Genomic DNA, 20322 nt, shown 5'->3' with positions numbered 1-20322 from the left:
CTTTTTTACACTGCATGCCTACGGCACGAAAGGGCAGGGCTATAGCATTGCAGGGAGGACAGATACAGCTCACTGACAACACTGCAGAGCTTACAGGTACCTGGTATGGTATATTATTATTATTAACTGCAAACTCAGCTGTAACTAAATAGCCATCTAGCAACTGTGTATTGTGGTGTCAAATCCCTCAAAAAAATACATTTTTTAAACCTGAAATCTTAGTTAAACTTGAAATTCTCAGAGAAGAAAGATAATTATTCATGTTACCATAAAAATGTTAATTGAAAGCTCCTGTATTTTTTTTTATTTTTTTTACTTTTACTGGGTAACTTCATTTAGGGGAAAATAACTCTTGTTGATTGACCATTTATAGAAAATAGAAGAAAAACATGCTTGAGAATTGCTGCTGAATACAGGAGGCAGGCAGGAAGAAGAAACTTCAGTCATCAGACAAAGCCCAACAAAGTGTATCTGACAGAAAGTCCGATAAAGAAAGATTAGCACAATAGCCTAGAATTTCACAATCTAATCTAATGCAAGGTCAAACTTCTTAACTTCTTTAAACAGCTGTTTTATTTTACCGACAGTATTGCAAAAGTAATGCTCCACAAAATCTGAAACAAGTCTGATCTCAAACACTTACAGCAACTCTGAATATTTTATAACAATTTATGTCATATTTTTTAATCTAATTTAATGTTTTAATATATTTTGCTGTTGTACAGCATCTGTTATTGTGCATCACTTACAAAAGAATTTCAGTTTTGGAGTGATCCTCACTGACTGTTACAGTACTATAAGCTTCAGTTTTCAAAATGAGACGTAGCCATGTAGAAGTAGAAGGCATGGTGATCGCATACCTGACACTCTGCTAAACCCACAAAGGACAACAAACATCTACTTCATCACTGAAAAATAAAAATGGATTTCTGTATGGAAGTCAATCTATTCTGGAAGCTGCAATTTCTGTGTGGTGGTCTCCAACAGAATGATGCTCTAAAAACAGTGGGAGTCTCTGCCAACTCCAAGTGTCAGGCTTGCATTTGTTAAACAGCGCGGCAAAGAAATCTACTTTCCGTGTGCTCTGCTGATGTGATCACTGCTTTTGGGGCTGCTGTTGAATGACGTAAACACGTTACATTTAATCTCTTGATCTGTTTAATGGTATCGTCAGCACTTTGATTGTCTCTAGTTTCAGCATCAGCCTTGAGGAGGTGTCCAAGGTCAATGTTAAAAAAAACATGAAAAGGCACTACTATAGTCAGAGTTACAGTGTGGAGCATAATTATACTAAAGAGCAATATGCTAATTAGTCTTGGGATTGAAGAATGACATTGACTTTGGACATATAACTCTCCCAGGATATGGCGGCAACATACAGGAATCTAATGGTCCTCACTACAATAATAATAAACGGAGTGCATTGGTTTATTATTATTGCATATTTCCCTGAAGTTATATCACATTAATAATGGCCTGATGTGAAAGTTCATTTATTTTTTTCTGCTGCAGAGGTTCAAAGGGCACATCAGATTATATACTTTTAGGACTGGTTTCACACACCCAGATTATCCCTAGTCTTGGATTACTAAATATTACCCAAGGTAGAGTAGCCCAAGACTACTGATAATTGAGGTTTGTGAAACCAGCTGTTAAGGTTTAAGGTTTACTTTTAATTGCACCACCCAGAAAAGGGCAGTGTTTACGAGACAGTATAAAATCTGAAACTGCACCAATGCTGTGACAATCTTTGAAGACCTGGCTAGCAAACCTGTAACGACAGCCAGACCATTTCACATGTTCGTTTTTCTTAAAGTGTAGCAGCCTGCATATTTAGAAAATTGGCCAAAAACAATAACAACAAAGACACTATACAACAACAAGCAATACAGCTGCGATTGGCTCTAACACCGATCAAGGAGCCTTGGCTCTTTCTGGGAGTGCATTATCGGCACCTGCGGGAAAAGACCACATTGTCCTCCTGAAGTGCTGATCCACAAAGAGGATAATTACACAGAGCAGTGGTCTCTAAAGTTGTGCTCTAGCACTTTGCCATCGATCTACAGTTAACACCGCAAACTCACACCCGGGCTAGCTGTATTTTCCTGTTAGAATCCCATTATGTTTTCATCCCGTATAGCACAAGTCATGCATTTTTGTTTTCTACTACACTTGTTCTGGAAAACACCCTTTTGTTCCAAATCACTGATTGTGCTGGTGTGTCGCGACTGTTGCAATGGCCAAAATCTGTTAAATTGCATTTCATAGCCTCTATAATATATTAGAGCTGCCATCAACACTTCCTGGCAGAGAGAAGGATGCACTACTGTAAAAGTCTCACTTTGGTCTTCAAAGGTACAAAGTGTCCAGTGGAGGAAGCCTGAACAGCAGCAGAGAAGCACGCTGTCAGAATGAGCCTATTTAAAATAAATACACTTCTATAAACATCTGTATTATTCCTTAACCACGAAGAAGAGCACACCATGACTGTTGCACTACTCCCTATGTCTTTTATCCCTGGAGCATCACTTTCACAATAAACTTAATGTTACCGTTATTATCCGTATATTGGCACCCTCCACACTTCACTAGCTGTAATAGATGCCACATTACAGTAGTCGGGTAGTGAGGGGTTACCTCCAGCATTCAAGCTTAGGCCTAGACTACAGCCTGTCGTCTGTGAGGAGGAGAGGAAGTATTAAAATGCTCCACGGTTTCAAAGAAGAAACATCCCGGCTGTGCTAACGGAGCGCCCAGTGTGTCTCAGTAGGAGTCAGCCCATTTATACCCCCTGCACCTGCCTGTGCAGCAAAGCCTCGCCAATCTCGCCTGCATCCCCTTTTAAAGATGCAGCGGACACATCATGGCAGTTCACCTCTCTCTCTCTCTCTCTTTATATATATTATTATTTATATTGCTGTCTCCCTCGCTGCACACTGCAGAAGCTAAGGTCCCAATGGCCGAGACAATTCTCCAATAACACCCTGGACGCTTTGTATTTCCTTGCTCCTCCATTAAGCAGTTCAACTCTCCAGTACAGTCACTATGGTCTTTGCAAATGCAGCTCTGGGTATTGCAACTGCAAGGTTGTTGTGCAAATACTGAAGTGCTCTTAAACCCCCAGAATTAGGCAGAACATAAAATAACCGCCATATTTCCACAACGTGTGTAGCGTTTACATTGTTATAATGTATATATTTATATATGCACATTTGCTACATCAAAGATATTTGTCGCACACTGGCTGATAGATATTTTAACGCTGCGTGGAGTGAGAAAGTTACATTATCAACACAGACCACATAGGTTATGTCAGAGTTATAGATGTATAGTTCATCCCCGGTATCTGACATCGTCCGCTTCAGTGGTTAAGCACAGGCTACATCCCCGGCGGTGCACAGAAACAAGGAATGACAACTTACTATTTTCTACATCAGCGACCTAGTCACATAAAATCCCTTTACATGTAAGGATACCAAAATACAAATACAAATATTTGGGAGGAAACAGCAAACAAAACAAAAAAACAAGGAGGTGTATTATTTTCTACACCCTGGTGGTACTCATTGGGTTTTCCTAAATACCTCAATTGCCTTTGACCGGTACCGCGATGTCCACCTTGCTACCGCTCCGAGACTTGTCTCCAGGAAAAACCGTGCAAAAGGTTTTAAACACTGACCTGTCACACCGAGCCTCCCAGTCCGGCGCCGGGTCTTCGGAAGAAACCAAAAAAACAGGCTGCACAGCAGAGCTCCCTCGACCGCGTCTCCTGCCCGGCGAAGCCCCTGTCGCTCGGCTGCGGGTGAGAACTGACACAGGAGCCGCACATGCTCACAGACCGGCTGCGCGTTAACCCTTCCCGCGCCGCCCGGACCACTGAAGGACCCCCGATAACTGTGTGCCCGCAGTCACTGCTTTGTTTCTTTTGTGTGGGAAAGACGGGCCTTGCTTCCTTAACCACCACAGTGACTACACTGGTGTACTTAAAGTAATTGTCCTTTTTCTGTTCGCTGTCTTTATGTCACTTTGTATTGCGCCAAGTCTGCCAAGAAATAAATAAGAAAATAATAATAATGTCCATATTTACAGAGGAAATAGATATCCTGGTTCAACTGCAGTGTGGTCACACACGTTGAAGACATCACTGAGGTAAAATCAAAATTTTCTCCATGTGAAAAATGTCCACTCTGTGTGTGTGTGTGTGGATGTTCAAGTGGTGTCGATTTGCCTTTTGGATACCCAGCTAAACTTACCAGTAAATGGCAATGGTGCTATATAACATGGGGTCAGTTAAAGGTAAACCTGGTGGTTGTTTAAAATATTTTGAACTCTATAAATTAATTGAATTGAAATTGTATGGTGTTCTACAGGTCTAAGTGTATCGAGCATATTACAAAGTGCCTTTTCATGAAGGCCAACATTCACCTTTTGGTCCCATTTAAGCTATGCATTCAAAATTAAACAGAAATGTGTTCAATTATCCTAACACTGAGAAAAAGGAACATTACACCTTCTCATGAAATGGCATTTGATCCATGCCAAATTGAAGTACTGTGCAGTACAGTGCATGTGAACAGATTCACCTGTTTGTGTCCAAGCATACTACATTTTTCTGTCAGTATTTTCTGAAACTTAATATTGTATCAATATGTGAAATAGGCAAGCATTTGGAACGGATCCTGGTCAGCAGAAATAACAGTATAATACACATCTCAGGAGTAGGTTGTACCTGCTTAGTACTTAAACTGGTAGAAAAAGGAAAACCAGGCTGCTGCTGTGCTATGGTAGGACAGTAGGATCCAACTGGCACAAGACTATAATCCTATGTCTGATATAGAGATAGAAAAGATGGCATCTTGTGCTTGAATTGTAAACTGCATGAAAGATCCTACCACACCTTATCGCAAGGAATAAGCAAGTTTCATGGGCAAATCCAAAAGCAGCAATTGAGCTGCAGCCTTAATCTAAAGCAACGTACACACCTTAACCAAGACCAACATACAGTGCTCTACATATTCACATTAACAATGATTACTGTGAAGATTCATCCACACAACACAGTAAATATTAGACAAAAGAATGGTAAATGTGTGATCTAAAGTGATGACTCTCAGTGATGCATAAAAAGGTGGTAAGATAATGTACAGTCCTAATGCTCACATGTGCCCAAATCCACCACTGTGGACAAGAGGAAAGAGAGAGCGAGCAGTGGGACACCTATGGGAAGGCAGGATTGATCGACCTGTAGAAGAACAACAGAGGACGAGGTGGGGATGGGGTAGGGGGTACAGGGATTTTTGCCTACCCCAACCTCATCAACGTATGCCTGCCTAGTAAAAGCTACATTTCAAAGGGGCTTCCTGGTTAAAGAAATGAAATCCTGAACTTGACCCACACCTCTGGTCATGTTCTGTGTATTATGTCCAGATTAGTTAATGCACAGGGTGGCTAGCAACCAAGCATGCTGTAGTTTACCCCCTTGGCCCCCTCTCACTGCACAGGCTTCAGGAAAAGGGCCCCTGTGTCAGACTCACAATGAAGTCCGCTGCTTTGATCTGTACATCCGTGGACACTTATCCTTCGTAGAAATACCACAAAAGGAACTTGCAGGCTTACTGGAAAAAGGAGTACATATATAGAAATGTGATTCACTGGGGGAAAGACTTAGAACTTAGAACACTTAGAACAAGAGATTTGCCAACTGATTGGAAAACTGCAAATGTCATACCAATCCACAAGAAAGGGGACAAAACTAAGCCAGAAAATTACAGACCAAATCAGTCTCACCTGCATCGCCTGTAAAATGTTGGAAAAAATTAGACAAAATCGAGGAGCATCTTAATGAAAAGCATATTCTTGGTGATAGTCATCATAGGTTTAGACGAGGCAGATCATGTCTTACTAATTTATTCGTTTTTTGAACATGCAACTGCACCTGTAGATCACGTGAAAGCATATATGATATGATATACTTAGATTTCCAAAAAGCTTTTGATAAGGTTCCACACCAAAGACTGATCCTCAAATTGGAAGCTGTAGGCATTCAGGGTAATGTAAGTACAGTACTTTGCAAAAGTTTTAGGCAGGTGTGAATAAATGCTGTAAAGTAAGAATGCTTTCAAATATAGACATGTTAATAGATTATATTTATCAATGAACTAAATGCAAAGTGAGTGAACAGAAGAAAAATCTACATTAAATCCATATTTGGTGTGACCACCCTTTGCCTTCAAAACAGCATCAATTCTTCAAGGTACACTTGCACACAGTCAGGGATTTTGTAGGCATATAGTCAGGTGTATGATTAAACAATTATACCAAACAGGTGCTAATGATCATCAATTCAATATGTAGGTTGAAACACAATCATTAACTGAAACAGAAACAGCTGTGTAGGAGGAATAAAACTGGGTGAGGAACAGCCAAACTCAGCTCACAATGTGAGGTTGCTGAAGACAGTTTACTGTCAAAAGTCATACACCATGGCAAGACTGAGCACAGCAACAAGACACAAGGTAGTTATACTACATCAGCAAGATCTCTCCCAGGCAGACATTTCAAGGCAGACAGGGGTTTCCAGATGTGCTGTCCAAGCTCTTTGAAGAAACGCAAAGAAACGGGCAACGTTGAGGACCGTAGACACAATGGTCAGCCAAGGAAACTTACTGCAGAAGATGAAAGACGCATCATGCTTACTTCCCTTACTCAATCCAATCGAGCATCTGTGGAATGTGCTGGACAAACAAGTCTGATCTATGGAGGCCCCACCTCGCAACTTACAGGACTTAAAGGATCTGTTGCTAATGTCTTGGTGCCAGATACCACAGCACACCTTCAGAGGCCTAGTGGAGTCCATGCCTCGACAGGTCAGGGGCGTTTTGGTGGCAAAAGGGGGACCTACACAATATTAGGCAGGTGGTCATAATGTTATGGCTGATCGGTGTACTTTGCTCAGTTCAGGAAGAGGACAACCAAAACCTCACACCTAACTTCCACCCTCTCAAACATAAGTATCTGGCACCAAACGCACTTTCCCAGCTTTCATCACTCTGCCTCCCTCCTCCACCTTAATCACCACCATTGCAGCAGCTCCTCAGCTCATGCCACTCAGTGGGGGAGGTTCCGATGGCCTCGTCCTCAAGGCCAGGTCACTGTTCCCTCTGTCAAGCAATAGGATGAATTCGGTTTACCTTCTCCTAGATACGTCCAACCTCCTGAAACTATGAGAAAGACAGAACTAGAGTCTGAACCATTTCCAGCAGTATAAGTATTCCGGTGACACCTAACAGATCCCTCACCTTTGGCACGTCCTTCCCCTGGATAAACCATCACATAGGACATACCCCCCAATCACCCACCCCTCTACTCAACCCTTGTTAGATCACAACAGTACAGCAAATTCCATGGGATTATGCCTAGAAACAGGATTTGGTTTGAGTCTTTTCTTCAAGTGATGCACAGTTTAATTCTATACCAACCCATTTTCTACACATAATCCTCACGTTCTATGCTTCCCTGTACAGAAGGACTAAAAACAGAATAATGTACCCGTTGAAGAAGCAGCAGCCAAGTGGAATACCATGGCAAGGCAAGATCAAGCCAATGACACCAGGTTATTTGGACCATTTCCCAGTCCACCTTTGCCCGTCGTCTCATCTCTTCTCTGAAGAGTCGGAATGCTCAAATTCAAACCAGCTCACAATATGTACAGCACAGTATGTGAAACTACACTTGAGTACAGTCCTTGACATAAATCACCTTAACTCAGCAGTAGTCTACTGTGCGAAAGGAGTGGTGTAACATGATAATCATGAGTAAAGTTTGTCTATCTTATTCATTTCAGTAACATATCATGGAAAACACCAACCCTAGAACACCCGTATAATAGGAATGTCAGTCTGCTGTACATTTTATTTCAGTTTTCTGAATGATTTTGTTAGTAATCATAATTATCCATTACCTGGATGGCTTTCTGTTATATTGGAGATTTTTTGTTTCATTTTTTTAAAACATGTTGTCTAAACAAAATATTGTCTCTTAGCTTTTGTACACAGAATAGTATAAATGGCCTATGTTTGAAGATTAACAATGACAGGAACAATCTTTACAAAACTGCATTTGCTTTTCATTGTACATTACATTGTATTTAATAAAAACATTACAGGTGCATCAGGTAAGTGTGCATGGCCCAAATCATATTTGTATTGTCTTCCATGAAAGCCTTGAAGCAAATACTCTTAATATGTTTTAATACTGTAGCTAGTAATGTGTCCTAAATACAGCATAGCTTGGTGGCGCTGTGCCCTTCCGCTCTGTAAAACCTTAGTGACACAACATGTTTGGGCTAGGATATCAGACGGTTTTCATGTTTTAGGAAAAAGGTTAAAAAAAAAAAAAAAAAAAGAGGCCTTGGGTCCTTTTTTCTATTTATATATTCACAAAAGAGAGAGAACTGATTTATTCTGAATTACATAATTCAAGCGCAGATGTGTCAGTTAAGAAAAAGGTACAAAAGACGGCACAGTCGATAATTTCTCTCAATAAGTTAAACTGGCTGTTCCAGAAAGGGTTTTGGCAAAGCCTTTTCACAAAACAGAAAACTATCAGCTTAAAAAAGCAAGAAAACAAAAAACAAAAGAGTTAATGTCACTGCAGTTTAAAGTCTTTCTTTCCCCCCCATTTTCTTTTTAAACTTGTTAAAAAAGATGCACACGGCTTATATTACAAAGTAAATGTCCTTCACCCCATCTTTGGGTATACAAGCATTTCACGAAACTCAAAACGTTTCTTCGTTGATCCTCAATAATTGATCGGTGAGGGTTAAAGGTTGTAACATAAAATGTAAAAATAATAATACAACAATAATAATAATAATAATAATAATAATAATAATAATGGTAATTATAAAGTCAGCCACAGTCAGGTCAGTCTTACGATTGGCCAGAACTGGGATCAGTCCTCAATGACTATTGGTTCTTCATTGATAGGTGGTCTCATTGATTGGCCATTGGCCAGTGTGGTTCAGCTTGATGCCGATTGGTTGGTAAGGGTCACCTGGCAGCTCGCTTGGTCTCTGAAGTTGAAAAAAAGCTTTTGGATTTTCCTGTGGAAGACATTGAAAAAGATTATTGGGTCACTGGATGCTATGCTGGCATGTTGGACATTAAAGAGTAGAGTAAATCACTGAAGAATAGATGATACACTGTGAATGTTTCTGTAAGTTAAATTAATTATTTAATTATTGCAGACTTCTCTGGGGTTTTGTATTATTTTTTTAGTAACGCAAATGCACTAGTCCAGCACAAAAATGATCACTACCAGCTATTTGAAGGAATGGGAGTACGGATCTGCCTGCAATCTCTGTTTTCAGAGAAATCAGTAACTTTTTTGAAATAATTCAGTTTTTGGGTTAAATGGAGGGGGTGAGAAAAAAAAAGAAAAAGCAGCCCTTTCCTCAAATGAATCTACATGATGCAAGATCATCTAAATTACTAGAGAGAACACAAAAATCTATGAAAAAATCATCAATATAAACAAGGACTCACATTCACATTCACATTCACATTCAGTATACCTTCACTGACACTACGGCATTAAAGAGATTAGGTTTCCATTGTGTCAACAACTCCTCTTAGCAAATTTTATGAAGTGATATGAGGGTTTAACCACATCCTGCAGTGTGTTGGATTGAGCTGCTTTGCATGTTTTGGTTCACTGAGCTACCTGTGAGCTTATTCCCTTTTAATAGGATGCAATGAAGAATCAATGTTAGTTGAGTAAGTCAGCAGGATGAATAAATAATGAGGTTTCTAATCAAATCGGGCCTTGCTGTCTCTCTCACCTGGTCTCACGGATGGCGGTGAAGAGGAGGTCATCAGGGGCATCAATCAAGCTCATGGTCCTCCTCATGGTGGGGTGCTGAGATCCGGCCTGGATCGGACGAACGCTTGGAGACGATTTCCCATTGAGGCATAGCTTTGGGCTTGGTCCCTGGCAGGGGTAGGGGAGGGATGGGGAGGGATGGGTTGGAGTGGGGTGAGGAGAGAGCAGCAGGTTTAGTGGGATAGCCCCCAAAGCACTGGCACTTCGCTTGTGGAGGAAGGTGATAATAAAAGCTGATGGTAAATCAAATCTTAAAAAAAAAAAAAAAAATCAAATCGGGTAAGGAAAATGAAGATCAAACATGGTGTCACTGACACCTGTATGGTAAAAATACAACGTTCCTGCAAATTTCCTTCTTGCGACAACCACAGGGTTTCTGATTTTCAGTACCTGTTATTCTCTACCTATGCAGATGGAATAAAAAGTATAGTGAAGGTTAACGAGAAATAAGCTTCCTTTGCAAAGATGACAAATAAATGGTAAAAATGTGAAATTACCATACATGATTACCAGGGGAAATTACAGTGGAGACAACTTTTAAGATAATTGTGCACAATTAACAACTGGTGAAGAGTCTAATGCGTTTCAGATGCTGGTGTAGGGAAAAAACTAACATAGGAGTTTTTAGGGGACAGTGTACTCCCCAGGGAAATGACCCAGACACAGGAAAAACATGAAAATTCTGTGCTGTGCCGCATTGCCTTGATGTTACAAAGTAAAAACAGAAAACTGGAATAGTAAAAGAGAAAAGTGCTATGTGCGCAGATCAGAGCAGTTTATTACTTTATTCAGCACTATTACTCTTCAACACAACTAAAATCGCCGCTTGCCTTAAAAATATGTTCTCCTCTGACTGGCTGTCCTGTACCTTCTGTTCACAGCCCACACGTAACAGACCAGAGAGCACACACAACAAGGAAGCAGAACAATCTGACTGAATACAACTGAAGGAAGTGCAAATAAAAGTAGCTCTACATTCATCTGAAGACGTCACCTCTCCTGCCTGGGGATTCAATAGAAGAGAGTTGTTTAGCTTGTCTGTTGCAGCTATAAGATGTAATGAACCAGTGGCTAATTCCTAAAGAGTTCTCAACACTTTCAGGTGTACATACAGAGACATACCAAGTCCACCTATGCCTGTTATTTCATATACTCAGCTTGACCCAGGATAGACATAAAAAGAAAGAAAAAATACAAAATAAAAGGAAAGAAGTCTTTTCTTTTTGCAAAGCGCGAGTGAGAAATTCCAGAGGGGAAAAAGAAGGAGAAGAAAAGAACAGGAGCTGCAATGCTTATGGGAAAATTAATTAAACTATGGAGCATCCCCACCAGGCTTGTGCATACCATCACTGTCGCCTAGCACAGCACACTGACAGTCATTCTGCAGTCCTGGTGCCTAGCACTGCACACTCACAGGCTCCTACATATTTCCCCACTTACCTGCTAACAAAGCTCTACTGAATATAAGAAAATGGAACAGTTTAGCTAGGATCCAACAGTGAACCTGGCCATAAACAGGAAGCTCCATTGTATACATTTTGGGAGATATTCACTAATGGACAGGGCAAAAAAAAAAAAAAACTAAAAAGTACAAAAGGCAAACAATGTGACATATACCCATGTCGAGAACAAACATTACTTTTCCTTATTAAATAATCAAACAGCACCAGAAGTCGTAGATTGTTTTCAGTTCCTGGTAGTCTAAAAACTATAGGCTACTGACTGAACTGGCCAAGACACTGCAACCTTAATCCTCTCTAGAAGCAAGCTAAGCCAATAAAAGTTCCTTTAATATGTAAAAACGTGTATGTAAGAACGAAGCCACTTTACCACTTCCCCCAAGTATGATTAAATAGTGCTGAGGCTCAGAAAGGAGAATCCTGCAGCACTTTATAGACATGCACATAAGCAAAGTTTCTGTATCGGCACATATTCCACGGATAATGCACCGATACATTTTCTCAAACATTGAAAAAAAAATATATACAAAATTACCATAAAATCCTTCATCAGACTTCAGACAATAAATAATTACATGTTTTTTTGGTTTTACAGTTAAATTATTTACCATTATTTATTAACATAGTTATGGTGCTTTCGTTTTCTGTTGGAGCTTCCAAATGATTCTCATGCACATCTTATTGAGCGCCATGGTGAAACACTAACACACCCACTGAGAAACACAGGGCTTATAAACCAATAAACATGCATTTTACTAAAACACTCTAAACCAATAGATAGTATTCTTGAAAGCTGTGCTGCATTTGAGTATCCATGGTTTTAGTTAGTGTTTATTCTCGTCACGACTGAATATTACCAGATATTGTGGCATAGAGGTGCATTTTTACTGAAAAGTTAAATCGCTTTTCAAAATTCACAATAGCAATTAAAATTAAATTAAAAACAGTAAATGTTCAATGAAGATGTTGTCTGTATATCAACAAACAAAAACTGTCAAATGACAAGCAATCTCAGATCACAGAGAACAATCAAAGAAAATGAGAGTGAAAAAACACACCTCCCAGACAATGTTGGATAAAACTGAAACTATGCATGATATTTATAAAACCGTTTCAAATAGTACATTGTGTTTTGGCTGTGATTTGTATTGCAATACTATTAAATAAGTTACACTTTCGAGGGCATTTTTAAATACTTTTTATTTTATTTTTTAAAAGCAGTTGTGCTGTGCTTCCTGCACTACAAACTGCCACTGTGATCGGCAGTATTGAGCACTGAGGAGGACTTATGAACCTGGCGTGTGTAAAATGCTAATATAAGCTAGGACAGCACTTCATAATAATATTAATAATACTTTATTTATATAGCACCCTTCAAAGAGTGCTTAACAGGGTAAAACACAATCGTATTCTTTGTTCAAATGGACAGAACACGCATATTTTTATATTTTTCATTTATTCTCCCTTATTGTAATTTAAATTTGTACAATGTTAAGTTTATTATGTAAAATGTAAAAATTGATTTTTTTATATATAATAAATAAGCACGTCTTTGCACCGTGCCCTGCTTTGTTTTTCCTAAATCCCACTTAACAGAGCCTGGACACTGGACAGGGTTCATACACATTCAAAACAATTACAGGGCAATTCCATTACTTAAAAATACATTTTCATGACTCACTTACGCTACGTTTTAATAATTAGTTTATTATTCTATACTGTACTGATTTTGTACTTTTTGTTTATGAATATTGCTACAAATATAGCAGGAATCATGCATAATTTCAGCCACTGCCCCAATTTTGCGCCTTGCATACAATTTAAGAGTGAACGGCGCAAGATTGGATTGCGCTGCGCAAAATGGGGTTTCGAATATGGCAAGTAATGCGCATTTTTGTGCGACAGACATTTCTGGTGTGCAAACCCGATGAATATCTAGCCCACATAGCTGTTCTATGATTTGATTTGTTCTGTATTTTGAGAAAGAAATGTTCTCTTACCACACAATTTTCACATGATTTGTAGGAATAGTGAGAATCAATTACTTTGAGAGCCCCGCGAACGTCTTAGGTCAAAACATAATTATTTACAACAAAAGGAAGGCTAAGTTTTATTTTACATCACTACCTACCCATGTCATCAAACTAGATGTCTTTGAAGATGATCCTAAAAAATCTGAAACCTTTGTGACGGCATAGCAGTAACTGCAGTAATAATTAGTTTTATTTTTTCCATTACCAATGACTGCTCAACACCACTTCTATTATTAGAAATGTCAAAACTCTTATCGCAGTTTACACTTTGACAGACTCATGTGCACATCTTTCTACAGCCATTCAGAGTGTTTTTCATTCAATTGAATATTCATTTCCCTGGCAATAAAACATTTTTTTTTGGCAATACATCTCATACAAGTAGCCTGATTTTGGGTGCTTCCATTTGAGAGTTGTTCTTTGGAACTGGACAGAGTATGTGACGTTCATCACTTTATTAGAGCACATTAAAATTATACTCTGAGAAAGTCATGCTTACTATTTTTTCCAGGCCTGGAAATTGTTATTTTCAAAATCCATGACTTTTCTAAAACTTTCATCATCTGTATGAAGCCAGACTGGACTTAACAACCCTGCCCCCACCCCCCATCCATAAATACACTACACTGTAATTACACAAAAAACAAAAGATCCCACTAATAGCCTGAAGATGCTTAGTGAGAATGTTTGTAACCCATACAACTGAACCATGTTAATGCTTTTACAGATTCTCTAAGTTAATCACACAATAAAATAATAAAGTAAGATAACCACAACAAAATTAATCCATAAAGTAGTACAGACTCAACCTCATTCCCAATTTTTTTAATTGAATACATCTGAGTTCATAGATGTTGTTGGTTTGACAGTTGCAATTCATTGCTGTGACAACTGCATTTCAAGTTTTGATTTGAGTTACAGAACTCATTTATGGGACAATCTCAGTCTGAAGCTCAGTCTGGCACAAAACTACAATGTCAAATAGATTGGAAAAAGGAAGCATAGCAGAGTTGATGCTAGGGAAAAACACACATCCACCAAAATGCAAGCGATTGTGCTCAGTAATTTCCATGCGATTTCTGTAAAGACGGTGATTACTTTTACTTCGGTCAGAACACCATTGACTACTGTTGAAGCCAGAGCACTTGAAACCTCACTTGCAATCTGTATTTCTTTATAGAAGAACGTTAAATCCAATATATTCATTGATGCATATTTTCTGCAGAATTTTGAAAAATGTCCCACAGATTCCTTCTTGCCCTCCACATGACTCAGTGTACAGCTCAAAACAGTAAACATTGACTGGCCGATTGACTTTGTACTCCTGCACACTCATTGTGCTCCACATTGCCATCAAGTGTTGGAATCTTAGAACATAAGAAAGTTTACAAACGAGAGGGGGCCATTCGACCCATCGTGCTCATTTGGTGTTCATTAATATCTAAGTGATCCAAGGATCCTATCCAGACTTTTTAAATGTTCCCAAACTTTCAGCTTCTACCACATCGCTGGGTAGTTTATTCCAGATTGTGACTACTCTCTGTGTGAGAAGTGTCTCCTGTTTTCTGTTTTGAATGCCTTGAAGCCCAATTTCCATTTGTGAATATTATCTAAGTCCCTCTGAATAGCCTGTGCTGCCAAGATTGTATCTGCTGAGCCACCTACACTCACCTAAAGGATTATTAGGAACACCATACTAATACTGTGTTTGACCCCCTTTCGCCTTCAGAACTGCCTTAATTCTGCGTGGCATTGATTCAACAAGGTGCTGAAAGCATTCTTTAGAAATGTTGGCCCATATTGATAGGATAGCATCTTGCAGTTGATGGAGATTTGTGGGATGCACATCCAGGGCACGAAGCTCCCGTTCCACCACATCCCAAAGATGCTCTATTGGGTTGAGATCTGGTGACTGTGGGGGCCAGTTTAGTACAGTGAACTCATTGTCATGTTCAAGAAACCAATTTGAAATGATTCGACCTTTGTGACATGGTGCATTATCCTGCTGGAAGTAGCCATCAGAGGATGGGTACATGGTGGTCATAAAGGGATGGACATGGTCAGAAACAATGCTCAGGTAGGCCGTGGCATTTAAACGATGCCCAATTGGCACTAAGGGGCCTAAAGTGTGCCAAGAAAACATCCCCCACACCATTACACCACCACCACCAGCCTGCACAGTGGTAACAAGGCATGATAGATCCATGTTCTCATTCTGTTTACGCCAAATTCTGACTCTACCATCTGAATGTCTCAACAGAAATCGAGACTCATCAGACCAGGCAACATTTTTCCAGTCTTCAACTGTCCAATTTTGGTGAGCTTGTGCAAATTGTAGCCTCTTTTTCCTATTTGTAGTGGAGATGAGTGGTACCCGGTGGGGTCTTCTGCTGTTGTAGCCCATCCGCCTCAAGGTTGTACGTGTTGTGGCTTCACAAATGCTTTGCTGCATACCTCGGTTGTAACGAGTGGTTATTTCAGTCAAAGTTGCTCTTCTATCAGCTTGAATCAGTCGGCCCATTCTCCTCTGACCTCTAGCATCAACAAGGCATTTTCGCCCACAGGACTGCCGCATACTGGATGTTTTTCCCTTTTCACACCATTCTTTGTAAACCCTAGAAATGGTTGTGCGTGAAAATCCCAGTAACTGAGCAGATTGTGAAATACTCAGACCGGCCCGTCTGGCACCAACAACCATGCCAGGCTCAAAATTGCTTAAATCACCTTTCTTCCCATTCAGACATTCAGTTTGGAGTTCAGGAGATTGTCTTGACCAGGACCACACCCCTAAATGCATTGAAGCAACTGCCATGTGATTGGTTGGTTAGATAATTGCATTAATGAGAAATTGAACAGGTGTTCCTAATAATCCTTTAGGTGAGTGTATTTTAGTATCATCTGCAAATTTGACAAGTTTGCTAACTATCCCAGACTCCAGATCATTAATATAGATTAGAAAAAGCAAAGGCCCTAGTACTGATCCCTGTGGAAATCCACTAACAACCTCACTCCAGTTAGAAGCGACTCCCCTCATCGACACCCTCTGTTTCCTATACATCAACCAGTTCATAATCCATCTACTTACAATTACCCTGAATGCCTACAGCTTCCAATTTGAGGATCAGTCTTTGGTGTGGAACCTTATCAAAAGCTTTTTGGAAATCTAAGTATATCATATCATATGCTTTCACGTGATCTACAGATGCAGTTGCATGTTCACATTTTTTAAATAAATTAGTAAGACATGATCTGCCTCATCTAAACCCATGTTGACTATCTCCAAGAATATGGTTTTCATTGAGATGCTCCTCTATTTTCTGTCTAATCATTTTTTCCAACATTTTACAGGTGATGCAGGTGAGACTGATTGGTCTGTAATTTCCTGGCTCAGTTTTGTCCCCTTTCTTGTGGATTGGTATGACATTTGCTGTCTTCCAGTCAGTTGGCACATCCCCTGTTCTAAGTGTCATTTGGAATAATCGAGTTAGCGGCATATAAATAATTTCCCTCATTTCTTTAAGTACTGTTGGAAATATCCCATCTGACCCAGGTGATTTGTTTGTTTGTAATTCTGCTAGTCCCTTTATTACCTCCTCCTCATTTATCCTGATCTCTCTTAGGGTTTGACTGGACTGATTGTCAACCTGTGGCATGTCATCTGTTTTTTCTTTTGTAAAAACCTCTGTGAAATACTCATTTAGAACATTTGCCACATCTTGTTCGTTTTCCAAGATACCTCCATTTTTGCCCTTTATCTGTTTCACTTCCTCCTTTATTGACCGCTTGCTGTTGTAATATTGAAAAAAGCTCTTTGCATTAGTTTTAGCTCCAAGAGCTATGTTTCTTTGCATTCCTGATCCCTTTCTTAAGATCTCTTTGCAGCTCAATATATTCTATGTATTTTGTTTGGTCACCATCCCTTTTGTATGCACTATACAACATTTTCTTCCTCTTGATATTTTTTTGCATACCTCTATTAAACCATTTTGGCCAGTGTTTTTTGTTCCTCAATTTGCTTTTCTAAAATTGTAGACCATTGTTTTAGACTTGGACCTTATGTTTTGAAAGAATGCCTCAAAGCTAACCATATTGTGATCACAATTTGCCATTTGTCCCCCTGACTCTGTCTTGGTCATTTGAAAAGATCAAGTCAATACATGCGCTCTCTCTGGTTGGTTCCCTGACAAATTGAGTTAGAAAGCAGTCATTTACCATCTCAACCATTTCTATTTCTGCTTCTGTAGTCCCCACTGGGCTTTCCCAGTCTAAGTTTGGGAAATTGAAATCCCCCATTATAACAGCCACACCCTTGCTACATGCAGTTCTGATTACATTGTACAATGAAGCATCTTTCTGAATATCTGAGTTTGGTGGCCTGTAACACACTCCTACCGCTAATCCTCCAGATCTCTTGTTCAAAAGTTTCACCCACAAAGATTCTGTTCCGTTACTGGGATCTAATACAAGTTCTTCTGCCTCAATGTCATTTTTCACATATAATGCTACCCCACCCCCTCTTCGATTTTGCCTGTCTCTCCTAAACTGTGTGTATCCTTCCAACTTGTATTCATCCCCATCATTTTCTGTAAGCCATGTTGCTGTCACTCCTACAACATCATAGTCACACGCCAGCACTGTGGCTTCCAAGTCTAACATCTTGTTCCTTATACTCCTGGCATTGAGGTACAAACATTTCAGGACTTTCCTATTATAGCAGTTTCCCTTGGTTTTCTTTCCTTAGTGGAACATCTCCCATTGTCAGAGCTCCCTGCCCCCCTGGTTCCTAGTTTAAATGATTCTCAATTTCACTGCACATACGCTCTCCCAATGCATTAGCCCCCCTTCTGTTTAGATGTAGACCATCCGGTTTGTACAGGTCCCATCTATCCCAGAAGAAAGACCAATGCTCCATAAACCTAAACCCCTCTTCCCTACACCTAGCTTTCAACCACGTGTTAAACTTTCTAATCTCTGCCTGTCTCCCTGGCCTGGCACGTGGTACCGGAAGTATTTCAGAGAAAACTACCATGGAGGTTCTGCTCTTTAGTTTTGTTCCCAACTCTTTAAATTTGTCTTGCAGAACCTCTGTCCTGCCTTTTCCTATGTCATTGGTTCCAATGTGGACCATGACCAGTGGATTCCCCCGGCTTTGGCCAGTAGCCCGTCTACTAGTTTAGGGAGATCTGCAACCTGAGCACCAGGCAGGCAAGATACCATTTTGTTTGTTTGTTTCTTTATACTTCTCTTGGTTCCTGCTGCTAGTCAACTGCCTAACTTTTGTCAGTGAGAAACAGCACAGCTCTTTCTCAACAACTGCTTTAAGCAGCTTTTGTCTACCTACCCCCAATTCACACCTAACTGGCCCCACCTGGCTCCTCCTGCAACAGAATTCCTGCTAGTCCTAGACAGAAACTCCCTTCTACAACCTGTTTACTTTCACCAACTCAGCAGCTGAACTGAATTGACAGACAATGCTAACGTCAATTTAAGGCAAACTTAAAACAAAATGAGCAATGCTAAGACTATTCTGAAACCAGTCAAACAACAAGATGGCTACCTCTCACCTGTACTCTCCTGTCTCTCTCTGTGGCAACTTGTAAATACTTGTCCTTTAAAGAATTCAACAACAGTAGCTCTAATAGATGGACAGCCACAGCAGATAGCATTAGTCTTCCTACCTTGCCAATAGCAGAAATAACTGATAATTGACAATGTATTGCAGGAAACACAAATGAGTGGGATGAAATGTAAATAAACAACTCTTAATCTGCTAAATGAAAACCAGCATCAGCATTAAGTGTAAAAGAGAGAGAAAGTTGGTTCACTGCAAATACGTGTTTTTTTTTTTTAAAGGGTAACATGTCTGATTTAATCCTTTAACATGTGTAATTGTAAAGATTTATTGTGAGATGTCCCTATATACTTTACAAAGCTCAAGTGGCGACGCCTCAGAACTGAATCAATGTTCCATACAGGTGCAAGAGTTAGAGCAGTAATGAAATACTATGGACTTCTCTTTCAGACAGAGAGTATGCTAAAGCACCACTAAACATTGGTAGAACATCCTCTTTCCATTTGTTATGGTATACCTAACAACATGAAAGAGAACAGATATTTTGAGTCCAAATTGAAGATTTGTTATATATATATATAACAAAAAGATGACAACAAATGTTTGCTGCACAAATGTTTTAGGTTTTCAACAAATTTCAATAATTGGTTTAAGGGAAGTGATTTGGTTCTGCTTCCAGATAGCCTTTAAGAACTGTAATCAAGCTAGGCATGTACACCCAGGGATTTGAACAAACCACTTAGAGTCAGCACTGATTTTATGCAATAAAATAAAAGGAAAACCTAATGTTGGAGTGGTGTACAAAGAAATTACTATTTGTGTGAGAGGAGATTAAGCAATCACTTTTGAATGCTTGTAAATTAAGGATTAAGAACAAGGAATGTTACCTGAAGATGTAGAATATGGCAAGCCAAATTGTCATTTAGAAATATCTCAAAATACAACTCAAGATATCTTAAATTGAATTGCAGATATCTCTAACTCCATTTCAATTTGACTTCTGTTCGAATTTGTGATATCTTAAATAAAACAGGAAGTCATTTTAGGATATCTCAAAATGACTTCCTGTGAAAATGCTGTACGTTTTGTATGGACTTCCTGTCTATTTTAAGATATCTGAAATAGAACAGGAAGTCAATTTGAGATATCTCAAATTGAATTTGAGATATCTTGTTTAATGCTCCATTTCAACATCTCAAATTGGAGCTTTAAATGACTTCCTGTTCTATTTCAGATATCTCAAATTAAAGATATCTCACGTGCAATTCAATATATCTCAAATGTAATTCAAGATCTCTGCAAATTAAATTTAAGATATCTTGAATTGTATTTTGAGATCTCTAAATGACAATTTGGCTTGTCATAGTAGAAGAAA

The 20322-nt window shown here is 39.4% G+C and overlaps 2 protein-coding genes across 4 annotated transcripts in view; both read right to left on the bottom strand.

The window, feature by feature from the left end:
- The window catches only part of tmem229b (transmembrane protein 229B), a 57430-nt gene extending 53485 nt beyond the window's left edge, over positions 1-3945 (bottom strand). For both annotated transcript variants that reach the window (XM_066694230.1, XM_066694229.1), the window contains exon 1: positions 3680-3945. The gene's annotated coding sequence lies outside the window, so the exon portion shown is untranslated. The remainder of the gene's footprint in view (positions 1-3679) is intronic.
- A 4469-nt stretch (positions 3946-8414) lies between these two features.
- mta1 (metastasis associated 1) overlaps positions 8415-20322 on the bottom strand; it is an 81779-nt gene continuing 69871 nt past the window's right edge. For both annotated transcript variants that reach the window (XM_066694098.1, XM_066694099.1), the window contains exons 17-18: positions 9842-9990; positions 8415-9103 (exon numbers count right to left, since the gene is read on the bottom strand). In XM_066694098.1, coding sequence (XP_066550195.1) covers positions 9884-9990 — 107 coding nt within the window. In that variant the 3' untranslated portion in view covers positions 8415-9103; positions 9842-9883. The remainder of the gene's footprint in view (positions 9104-9841; positions 9991-20322) is intronic.

The sequence above is a fragment of the Amia ocellicauda genome, chromosome 21, assembly GCF_036373705.1.
Source record: "Amia ocellicauda isolate fAmiCal2 chromosome 21, fAmiCal2.hap1, whole genome shotgun sequence".
Lineage (NCBI taxonomy): Eukaryota > Metazoa > Chordata > Actinopteri > Amiiformes > Amiidae > Amia > Amia ocellicauda.
This window is presented reverse-complemented; position numbering and strand designations above follow the sequence as displayed.